This window comes from Xiphophorus couchianus, chromosome 21, assembly GCF_001444195.1.
Source record: "Xiphophorus couchianus chromosome 21, X_couchianus-1.0, whole genome shotgun sequence".
In the NCBI taxonomy this organism is placed as follows: domain Eukaryota; kingdom Metazoa; phylum Chordata; class Actinopteri; order Cyprinodontiformes; family Poeciliidae; genus Xiphophorus; species Xiphophorus couchianus.
Window position 1 is genome coordinate 7,966,835 of NC_040248.1, and position 12,282 is coordinate 7,979,116.

At 38.1% G+C, this 12,282-nt stretch overlaps 1 protein-coding gene across 1 annotated transcript; it reads right to left on the reverse strand.

Moving 5' to 3' along the window:
* Window positions 1-8,363: 8,363 nt before the first annotated feature.
* Window positions 8,364-10,963, reverse strand: sox17 (SRY-box transcription factor 17). Its single transcript, XM_028005857.1, has 2 exons — window positions 10,467-10,963; window positions 8,364-9,560 (listed from the first exon to the last, which is right to left on the reverse strand). Exons 1-2 carry the CDS (start codon window positions 10,780-10,782, stop codon window positions 8,668-8,670), a joined length of 1,209 nt encoding a protein of 402 aa, XP_027861658.1. The 5' UTR covers window positions 10,783-10,963; the 3' UTR covers window positions 8,364-8,667.
* Window positions 10,964-12,282: the final 1,319 nt, after the last annotated feature.

Below are 12,282 nucleotides of genomic sequence, written 5' to 3' on the forward strand. Positions count from 1 at the left end.
GTTGTTTTAGTAAAAATGTGTTTGATATTTGTTTGAAGTCCATAATCCAGGGTCATGGGTGGAAATACTCTTCCTGTGTAAGAAGCCAAGAGGGTTTCTGAAAGAAGAGAAACACCAAAACTTTTACATTTCTTAAGCAACTTTATTGCTGTATTTTGGCTTGATGTACTAAATTTAACCATATAATACTAAATGTTTTTTTTTTCCATACAAGTATTTCTCAAGTAATTCTCTAAGTGGATTATTTTGTCTTTAAAAATACAAACCAAAACTTATCTTTTTGGTTTTCATCACTGGATAAACTGAATGTATGAATTTTGATTTAATAATCTAAATCTTCAAATTATTATTTTGTATCAGATTTTAAAAGCTAAATATTACTGATTGTGTAAAATATTAGTATTTTAATTAACATGGGTACATATCTACTTTTTAAGCTTCGAACAATCAGATGTTTGGATGGTGGTGAGTCAAAGTTTAGGCTCAATAATAAAAATGTTGAACCCCTTGAATAGCAGAGAAACACGTCGCATCAGCAAAATCAAACGTGTCAGCTGCTCAACAAACGCATGCACACAAAGACAAAGTCATTCATACAGAAATACAATGAGACAACAAAAGCTGTTGACCCAGGTCATGACATGCTGCCCTCTCCCTGCTTTATTTAGACCATATATTTATGTATTTTTATTTTTTAGGAAGTCCTACCGGTGATTCCCAAAATGGGGCGAGTGGCGTGAATTTCACAGAGCATGACTTCCTCTCGGATAGAGGATGTTCCCAGCCAATCTTTCATGGATGTAGCAAACAGGAGTCATCAGAACGAGGAAGTGGAGACAGGTGCTCTCTGGAAGACCGAGATTGACAGAAAGAGAAAAACAACAACAGACAATGGTGTGCATTTATCTTTGGCTGAGATGCAGCTGAGCTTTTTTTATTTCCAAGATTTTTTGCAAATCAGCATATATTTCCCTTAATAGCCTATTTTGGTAACCCAAACGCTTCCAGTCCGGCAGTGTACTGTTATTATTCTGTAATAATAACAGTATCTGCTACTGTTGTTAGCAGATACATGCTAACAAGAGTATCTGTTGTTAGCGTGTAGATACAATCAAGTTAGCTGTTTATTAACACACCTTTCATACAAAAATAATTTTAATAACTTTCCTAGTAATGTATTGTTGGAATAAATACTTTTATATTTGTTGATATCAATTAGTAAATGTAATGATTAATATATATTTAGCCATCCATTAAATGTATAGAATCAGATACTACTTACTTGCCTTACATTTAGTAGCTTTAATGTTCCTAAAATATTGGACTTTATCTTCATTTAGCCATTTCACCAGCTTCACAAACTTTCAACTTTTATCATTCATACTTATCCACACAGTTTAACATTTGTTAGGTAAATTCACACTAGATTCTCGGTTTCTATAGCTAACTTTATCTTAGCAGTATTTCATCTATAGCTCACTAGCTAGTGCACACTTTTAATCATAAATATATGTACAAGTTTTAGCAATATATTAGGTTAACATAATAATTGTATTACTTTTGTATATTTTTTACAATCCTTTCATTTCTCTTAGTCCATTCATACATGCGTTTTATCTTTTAATATGTTCAAAAGTTAAATGTTTATGCTTTAATTTTTTATTTTACCTAAGCAAACTCTGACCTTTGTAAATGTAGTACTTTTAGATATTTTGCAATTCAGCCAGAGTGCTGCTATCTCCCAAAGCTATCATTTTACTATTTTAGTTTCCTACTTTAAGGCACCTTGTAATTTTTTTTTACAGTTAGATTCTGAATTTAACATTGGTTAACATCGTTTATCCTTGTTTTTCAGTTTTCTCTAACTACCTCACGCTAGATGCCCTACAATTTTAGCTAACAAATCGACAAGCTAAATCAGCAATATGTTCATTGTTTATTTCAACATATTATCAATTAGTCAGCTACAGCATTGATGTCACTCTTTCTTTTTATTTTGGTAATCTTTTAACATTTTGTGTAAACCTTAGTTTTATTGTTAAACTGAGTGTTTCATGGTAATAGTATAATGTTTTGCTTCAGCTCAAATCTGTTCAAATTTGATAAGTTACTGTTAATTTCCCTTTACTGTTTTTTAGTTTGTTAGTCATAAATATTGCAGTTAGTCATATGTCTTTTGCTGCTCAGCATTGCTCACCTTCCTTCCTTGGTTCATAGGAAGGGAGGTCTAAAGGTAACTGGAAGTCTTGAAAGAAGACATTAGGACCTAAAGAGAGCAAAGTTTGGTTGTAGTCTGCCAACACATTTTTGCCTTCCAAAGAAAAACAGTAAAGAGGAAGCTGACTGCTGATGTAGTCATCTTGTACTCACTACCCACTTGGGTGTGAGCTAAAAATTGTCCAGAGTGCCACCAGGGGATTCAAACAAAAGAACAGAGAGTGCTGAGCTGATCAGGAGCGGTCCGGAGTTGATTCAGCTCCGTGTGTCAATTCCTGACTGAAACAAATGTACCAGTCGGCTTGAACAATGTACTCCAGCGCCAAACCAACACCTTGCATTCTGCTTTGGTGCTCAAAACGTCCTTTTCATCTTAGGGTGCACATTTTTGCCCTACTTTAGCACACTTCTATTTTACATCTCTAAAAGCATATTTTTACATATTTTTTCCCTTTAAATGACAATCGGATGCAGTATTATATAAATACAGTCTCTTATGATTGCATTGATGTCTTAAGATATTTTAGCTTTATGGTATAAATTTCTCGAAATCTAAATTACAGGTGTGGTAGGCATAGAGAGAAAATTGTCTACGATAATGTTAAAAATTGCATACAGCTGTTACATCCTATGATAATTCTCAATATCAGCTTTTGCAATAAAAATAGTCATTTGTTAAAATTGTATGTGAATTTTGACACATGCAAAATAAGAAAGAAAAAAACAAGTGAAGTTACCTGTTCAGTTTATCAATTCACTGGTAAAGTAATTGTAACTTCAACATAACAAAAGCAGGAATGCAAGCATTTAAAAACAAAACAATCTGTATCAGTGAATCTATATTTAGTAGGGGCACAACTGGACGCTGGTGAGCCGGGCAGAGACCATAAAGGCGATCAGGCCGGAGGGGAACAGCATTTGCCGGGGATTATGAGCAACCAGCCCTCACTTTAGACCAGGGACACACCCTCTCCTGCAGCTGTCTTGCATGCTGTATTTGCAGTCTACTATCAATGACTTAATCAGTTTGGGTCCCTGCAACCTCTACTTGTCTGTTGAAACCTGGCCAGGAATTATCAGTTTAACATTTAAGTTAAATTTATTTGCCTGTGCATTTGACTTTTGCAGGTATGTGTGTCCTGACATATTACAAAATGTTAGGCTCTTAGGTTTTGACTGTATGATTCATACGAAAGCAAATGATTATATAATTAAAAAATACCAGGTTTTTCTAATTAAATGTTTGTAAATGTGTGAAGAGAAATGCAGGTAGACCTAAGTTATCTAATAAGTAAATGTACTGCTATTTCTAATATTGTACAACTTGAAAAAATGTAATTAAAATTTTTGCTTAGTCATTCTTTTAAGCCACTATTTCCAAATGATGACAGAAACCAATTACAGATAATTGCTTGCACATCAATTTATTGCTTCTTTCTTATATTTATTTAACAAACTCATCAGGTGTTGATGCTATCACAACAAAATTATATGTAACACTACCCTCTGGCTGTGTTTGTGCCTCAGTTGGTCAGATGCAGCTGATCCTGCTAGTGTTGTCGGGTTAAACTGCAGGCCACGCTCCTTGTGGGTGGATGAATCTATGTTTGCTGGTGAGTGTTTGTGAAAGGCAGCTACCTGAGATGAGATTAGAGCAGCGCAATGATTAAGAGCTGCTGTGTTAATGTAGACGCCCGTGCCTCTGTAATCTCCCCAGCGCACACTGCTGGCAGCGAGGCCCCAGGACACGCAAACACAGGGACACACACGCATACATACACAGAGTCAAAAACAAACATGGGGCTGAGGAAGTAGGAACACCTTTAAAGCCCTGATTTCCTCTCAGATGTGCTCCTTTTGGAGCAGCTAAACTTCTGTTCTTTTTGTTTGGGCGCATTAAGGAGTTACTAAATGCACAACTGCCTTAAAATAAGTGAAAAAGAGACATGCATATGCTTGCAACCCCTTTTTCTCTAAAACCCCAAAAGGTCCACTTAATTTGGGTCCGTGCAGCTTAATTTAATCGTAATCGCAGCTGTTCTTTAAAGGCTTTGGAAGTTTGTTACAGAATATTAGTGAATATTAGTGAACAAATAAAAAATCATGAAAGCCAAGGAACACAGTGAACAGGTCAGAGAGAAAGCTGGAGATGCTCAAAGCAGGGTTTGGATATAACCTATAATACCCAAAATGAGGTACAAAACTAACAATACAAAGCACCCTGAACACACCTAGTGAAATATGGTGGTGGCATCATCATGCTGTGGGGAGGTTTTCTTCAGCAGAGAGAGGGGATCTGGTTAGAGTTTATGGGATGAAATACAAAAGAGTTCTAGAGGAAAAGCTGTTGGAGACGGATCATAAAACTGGGTCAGAGGTTCACCTTCCACCAGGACAGCAACCCTAAACATGCAGCATCACCTGCAACAAGCAGGTTTACATTTTACCCGTTGCTACAAAATTAAATTTGGCTAGAGCCACAAAAAGAATGGATTTAATAAATACATACCCATTCAATAGATTATGATATTATTGAACAGACTAAGTGGAACAACTAAATGATGGATTAGACAAAGTTTCATGTTTTGTCACTTTCATTTTTTATTTATCTTAATCATGATAAACTTCTGCTAATAGCTAATGAAATAAGCTGCTCATTTAAAAGAAGAATATTGCATCAAACCAATAAAAAAAACCTATTTTTAAAAATGTGTTTAAATTAGAGAGTATCTATGATCATCAGTTTTAAAGTTTTGCCACAGAATCTCAGTTGGATTTAGATCTGGACTTTGACTTCTATTTAAAAATAGAAAAGTGAAGTTGATGAATTTTATGTTTAATACCTGCTTAAGGGTTGCTATTTCCAAAAGGTAATTTTAATCTGACAAAGGGGACTCATCGGGATTTATATTCAAACTTATTTAATATGACTCTCTGACAGACAGAGTCAGTCAGACTGCCACATATAGATGAACTGTCTCTGTTTTTACTACCTTTATAATTAAAAACATTTCTTGTTTGGTTTTGTATTAGCCACAGTGGAGTGCCCAAAGAGCCACATGTGACTATGGAGCCACAGGGTGCAGACCCCTGGTTTAGATCAAAACATATTCACGTACTGGAATGGCCCAGTCAAAGTCCAGATCTAAATCCAGGTGAGATTCTGTAGCAAAAGTTTAAAACTGATGATCAAAGATGCTCTCTAATCTAATCTCTATCCCATGTTAGAGATTGTTATATGTTTTTAAAAAGAATCGGCTCAGTGGAGCTGATTACAAATGGCCATGATTCTTTTCAGACTTTACATTTTTAAAACATTGGAAACGTTTAATTTCAATTCCCAATTATTAATCTACTTTCTCTTTGTTTGTTGAATACAGTCATATTTAATAAATTAGAATATGCTTTCTGATGAGATTCATTTGGTGAATGAATCCATAAAATACCAATGCAATACATTAAGTTTTATGGCAGTAAAATGGAAAAAGTAAAGAAATTGAATGAACACTGTGTGTAATACCCTGAAAAAATGTAACGAGATTAATTAAGGATAAAAAAATGTTAATCGTAAAATAATAATAAAAATAAAATTACATTAAAATGATATCATTTCAAATAATATAATAATAACATTATAATTATAAAATAAAAAAATACATTAAATTATAAAATGGTTATAACATTATTATTTTTGAATAATAAAATTATAATCGATCTGAGCAGTCAGTTTTTACCAGTACCCTTCCAGGTCAATTGGCCCAGATCAGTTAGTGTTACGGGGAAAATATCACGATTAAAGATGGGGGGTCTGTCCGTGGCAGGTGACCCCCTCCACCCACTCTGCTTAAAGCCTCGGGGGATTGAGGCCTGAGCCCGTCATTATGCGCCCATTAGCTGTAACAACAGGGAGAATAAACCTGCCACTCAGCTGCAGACTGAATTTAAACACATTCACACCAATTACAGAAGATTCTCCTGCCCGGCCTGGGGGAGAAGAAGTCCGTTTAGGGAAGTCAAGTCACGTCAGGACAACTCCAACAAATTTACTCAGAAATTTATGTTGAATTAAAAAAAAAATACACCAGCTAATTCGGCAGATAAACGACAGTCTGCTGATTTATTTCAACTAAAGAAGACAAATATTTAAATGCGTTATGGGAAGAATTGACACTGGTTAACCCAAGAGAACACTTTAAAACCCTCAGCATGAACAAAGCACATTAACATATACACCTCTGGAACATGTTTCCTCTGAAGTGCTAAAAATGGATCTCCAGGTCAGGGTGATTGACCCTTGTGAGAAGAAGCTCTTCCTTTTGAAATAGGGGGAAAATCTCTATTTATAAAGTAGGCGCTCTTGTTGGATTATAAATACACTGACTCATCCCTCAAGGTTCGGTCTGACCACGTAAAGATTTTTGCCTGATAACTTTGATTGATGTCAACGCACCGTGCTGGCTTTAGCGGGTAAATATATCGTAGCCGTTCAGGAATACCCACGGAAATAAATCCTGATGTCACCGCTGCGTTGACTGTGGAATAGATGAGGTCAACTTTATCTCCGTGAAGGTGTAGTCCACTTTGGTGGATTTTTAATGACCCCCTCGAGCATTAATCAGAAGAGACCAAATCATTTACAGACAGGATATCCGTAGCATAAACCGCGGTCCTGTGCTGAGAAAACAAGGAGCCGTGTGTAACGCCGACGTTGGGATTACCTCCATTCCGTCTGGGCCAGGAAGTCGGGTCGCAGGAACTCCGTCCACTGCCCGGGCTCCAGGTGAGTAACTGGAGCTTCAGGCGGATGTGGAAAAGTAAAATAAAACAGCTCTCCTTTAACAGTTCCTCCTTTAAAGAACTGTTAAAGGAGAGCAAGGGTGATGCATTTGCACCAGGCCTGGGTCGATACGAGATTCTACCGGTTTGACAATCTGATCCAAAAATATCACGATATCTTTGCCTCACGGTAAAAATATAAAGAATTTTAGCAAACATGGACATTGTGATCTTGTGTGTTTTATTTAAAAAAATAATAGAATATTCCTGCTGAAATTATACATGTTATGGGTTTTTACAGATATTATAATGTCATGCAATATTTACTGACTACCTGTTTTAACGCATGGAAACATTTCTACACTGCCTTGTTTTAGATAAGAAATAAGGTCAACTAAACATCAATTGAACTTTGTAGCTCCTTAATGGAGAATAAAGTTTTTACAGGATACATTGACAAAAGCACCAGTTGTACACATAAACAGGTGTGTCTTAATAAATTTTAAAAAATCATTGAAAAATTTAAATAGCTTCAGTAATTCAATTCAAAATATTAAACTCATCCATCCATCCATCCATCCATTTCTGTTGATTGAGATGATATTAGCTATCAGACAGTTTCTTAAAACCAATAAAAGTGGCAAATTTTGTGGACATGACTCCCTGCGACAGTTTTACCTACCACCAAACTTTCTAATAATGTGTCTAAAAAAGTACTAAGATTGTATAACACCAATAAAAAAGGATTTCTAACATTGAAATGTCAGCCCATGATTGGCTTGTGGCACCTCTGAGGTGTTAAGGAAGTCAATGTTGCTTTTTTTGGGTCTAGTGTTTCCTCATTTTCCTCTTGGTAGGTTTTTATAGATTCTCTAATGAGTTTGGGTCAGGTCAGCTTGCTGGCCATTCAAGCACATGCCAGGTATTGGTACTTTTGGCAGGGCCAGTGCCAACTTTGGTGTAAAATAAAATCTGTGAAATGAAATGTGTTTTCTGCCACACTTTTTTCTTCCTCTCAATTTCCATCTGCAGTCCCTCAACTCAAATAAGTTTCATATTTTTCTTTCTTTTTCTTCTGGAAGTTAAAATGATTTTCTTACAGGAGCCTCCTTAAAATTTTTGCTGGGTCTATGAAGGAAAAAGTATTGTGGCCGTCTTTTAGCCAACTGTCTGGAAGTTTGCAGCAACAGGTGGGGGAAGGGAACTTTAATACCAGTAAGCAGCCCATGTTCAATTCTCGTTTTTTTTTTTTAAAAGGAAAACTTATTGAGTAAACATTTCTTATTTTTAAGTTCTTACTCTTCTTCAAGAAAGGTTCATAAAAGGTCACAGATTTCACATAATTTTGAATAATATATACAAACGCTAAATATTTTTTAAGTCATTTATTTCCTAAAAGTGCAAAAGTATAAAAAAACAACAACTCGGTATATACATACATTTGAAACTAGTGACTGTACAATATTTATAAACAAAATATCCCTGCACGAGAAGAAAAGAAAAGTTAAAACCAGTGTTAAGATTAAAATATTTCACGTCTTTTCTAACAGTGTTTGAGCAGATACAGTACAAAATCTCAGGAGCTTCACTGTGCCAGGAGTGGAAAATAAAGATAAAAGTATTTCTGTTTAAATTTAGCTTCAAAGATTGTGTGTCCTTTGCAGCAAGAGGAGGTTAGGAGCTGTTGTAGCTGCAGTAATAGACGGCCGTGCTGGCGTCCGACAGCACGGATGAAATGAGGCTCTCGGGTCCTTGCATGCCGCCCTCGTGCGGCCCATACGGCAGGCCGGGCATGTCCGTGCGGGCCGATGAGGACGAGCTCAGGTACTGCTCAAACTCGTTGCGGTCCACCTCGCCCAGCAGCTCTGAGTGGTGCATCTGCTCCATGCTGTCTGCCGAGTGAGAGTGGGAATCAGGGGGAGGGGAGAGCTGTCTCGCCCCACCAAGGTGCCGCTTAGGGTTGCTGGGGCTGCAGTGCTGGGTGTAGTACATGGCCAAAGGGTTGGGGCAGCTCATGTAGGACGGAGGGGGCTGCTCGGGAGCCGAGCCCGGGTGGCGGTGCATGATGCCGGGGCTGCTGTGGTGGCCGGAAAGCGGTTCATGAGGTTGAAAGTCTGCCACCTGAGAGTGGTAAGGGTACGCTGGCATCATGTGGCAGTCCTCCTGTGAATGTGGAGGGAAGAACATGGAGTCTGATTCTACGGCATCCAGAGGAGAGGTGTCAGGAGTGGGAAGGCTGTAAGGTTCGTAAGACGGTCCCCCGAGCACCTGAGCGTCCCGATAGTGGCTGAGCGGCTGTGGGGGAACCTGGAAGCTGTGCTCATGGTAGCCCAGACCCAGGCTGTCCATGCATACCCTGCCGTCCCCGGGCATTGACGGGGCCTGATGCTCGGGAACACCGTGGACCAGATATCCAGAGTCCAGCCTCTTGATCCGCTTCACCTGCTTCCGCCGCCGGGGCCGGTACTTGTAGTTGGGGTGGTCCTGCATGTGCTGGACCCGCAGCCGCTCGGCCTCCTCCACGAAGGGCTGCTTTTCTGTGATGGGAAGGGCTTTCCAGGATTTCCCTGCAGGTGAAGAGGCGCGGATCAGTGATACGTCAGCAGATACTGTACATGGCTCTGGTGATGCACATAAAAATAGCCTGTTGCCATTTTAGGGGAATAGGGACAGGAATTTGAGGTTATACCTGTGGCTTAACTGGCATAGAGTTTAAAAACAGGACGACAAATCAAATATCTAGAGGGGCCACCTAATATTCGCAGGACACCTTATCCTCTCTGTCTTATATTTGTACTAAAATTGAGTAATAATAATTTTGGAGAGGAGAGTACATGTTTGCAAGCAGGTGCAATATGTATTATTTTCTTATACGTAAAACATTTTTGTGTTTACCAGACCCGTATTAATAGCTGTGTATGTCTACACTTCTAAATGGAAATATTGTTGTACAAAAACTAAATATTAGTTAGGATCATAAATGCAGTAGGAAAGCATATTGATTTTTTGTATTGCACTAGAATACATGTATTGAAGAGTGTTGTATTCATGTAATGTATTCATAAATTTAAAATAATTATTTACCTTTAGCATAATTGGATCTTGTGTCACAGAAAAGTGTTGATTATAAACAAATATCTCTTATTCTCAGCTCCAACAACAGCAACATAAAAACAATAAACTCTGTTCTGTTTTTTGATGTTGTTGTTTTCCTACCACAAGGTCATAAGTGACTCCCAACTTAGTCCACCCATTAAAACGTTTTTTTGAAGCACCCCTGTAAATATTAGACAACCGAATGAGAATAGCGATTTAAAGCAGTCTGGCAATGACTAAATAAGCTAAATGATACGTTCTGATAAAAATAAAAATATGTAATTGTCAGTAGAAATGATCAAAAATAACAAATTCTAACAGCTAAATGCTGTGTCAGCAACAGAGACCTAAATAAATACATATTTAAATGCACTTACCTAACATTTTGCTGAGCTCCGCGTTGTGCAGGTCCGGGTTTTGCTGCGCCAGCCTCTTGCGCTCATCCTTCGCCCAGACCATGAACGCGTTCATGGGCCGCCGGATCCGCGGCTCGCTCTTGCCGCGTCCCTGACCGCCGGAGCCGCCGCCGCTGCCGCCGCCTGGCGCGCACGGCTCGTTTTTCACCTTGCTGTCCCCGAGAGGACTGAGCGGATCGGCCCACTGGCAGTGTCCCATTCCAGGCATCATGACTGACATCGCGCACCTTGCCTGGGTCTGATCGTCGCTGGCGTAACCCGCATCGGGACTACTCATTTCTGTCCAAACTGGTTCTGGAAGGTGTTTGGAGAGGCGCCCGGACTGCGCGCAGGAATCACGCCACAGCAACGAGAAAAAATAATATTAAAAAAATAAAGATTTTGACTCTCTCTTGTGTTAAAGTTGGAAAGAAAAAGAGAAAGTCACAAACAGATGCAGCAATAAGTGACAAGGTAGAGAGAAGTCAGCAGTGAATGTGAACAGTGGTGCGCTATAAACTCGTAGGCAGCCAATCACCGGGCAGAGGGAGTGCCCACTACTACAAAGGTGTAAAAAAAAAAGTTCACGTCACGCCGCCTCCGACCCTGCTTTGGAGCCGCTATACTCACTGAGGGTTCTGGCTACCAGATTTCAAATGTATATTCATCAGAGCAATAAGACTCATTTAAGAATTTAACATAAATGTATCAACTTTTGCGCCAAAATGAGGACAACCTCTCAAGTATTCACAAGTCAGTGTGCTCTCCCCCCCCCACCCACCGGACCCATATCGGCACCTTTCCAGGTTAAATACGCAAAAAGATTTAATCACCAGTCTGTGTATTGGCCTGTTAACCACATTAGAGCCTTGAATCAATGGACTCAGCCTGAGGAATAAGAAGAAGGCTTTGTAGCTTCCTAATTTCTAACTCAGAGAAAACTTGAAATCACAAAAGTCACATTGATATTTGTAGAGGTTGTATGTATGATAAGAACATTTAGAATATAAGACTATGAGAGAATATTTTTGATGTAGAGATGTTCTGTTATGGTTTACACACTCATACAGAAAATTGCTGACTTGTCAGACTTCCAACAGACAGTCCTTGATCACCTCCACAAGGGGATCACAAAGATCATTGATGAAAAATTGGTGGAAGGAAAAACTGCAGTATAAAAGTTGCAACGTTGCACCAGATAACCACAACTGATTTTCTGTTCTAGTTTTCTCAAAGAGAAAAACATAATTTTTTGGGACAAACTGCAAACCATAATCATTAAAATGATCAGACTTTATTACTTGGAGGCATGAGTTGAACTTTTTAACTAAACTGCAGAATTAGTTATTTTTTCTGCTACTCAAATTTATTGAAATGCATTTAAGAAATATATACATAAATTATGAAAAAAATATCTTATTTTGCAGTGATATGAAATACAAGTACGCACTTTTGAAATAGTAATTGGATTAAATAAATATGAATTAAAAAATATGAAAAAAGGTAAAGCAAAGAAGAAAAGTACTATAAGAAACTCTGCTCAGTTTCTGTGTGCCTTTTGTAATGTCATCAGATGTGTGGAGGGAGGCTTGCGTTTAGGAAGACAGACTCTATTTTGATTAAATGAGGAAATAAAAACAGCTAAAGAAATATAAAAATGAACCATGACATACCAAACTATATCTACAGTGAGGCTGATAGATTCCACAAAACAGCCTGGCCAGTAACTAATCAAGTAGCACAATTTGATTAAGCAATAAAATCTTGCAATATCATGTTTTTAAACTCATAATATTTT

Coding starts and splice junctions, on each gene's coding strand:
- sox17 (XM_028005857.1), bottom strand. CDS start 10,782: ATGAGTAGTCCCGATGCGGGTTACGCCAGCGACGATCAGACCCAGGCA. Junction 9,561..10,466: donor GGAGCTCAGCAAAATGTTAG/GTAAGTGCATTT, acceptor CTTCACCTGCAG/GGAAATCCTGGAAAGCCCTT.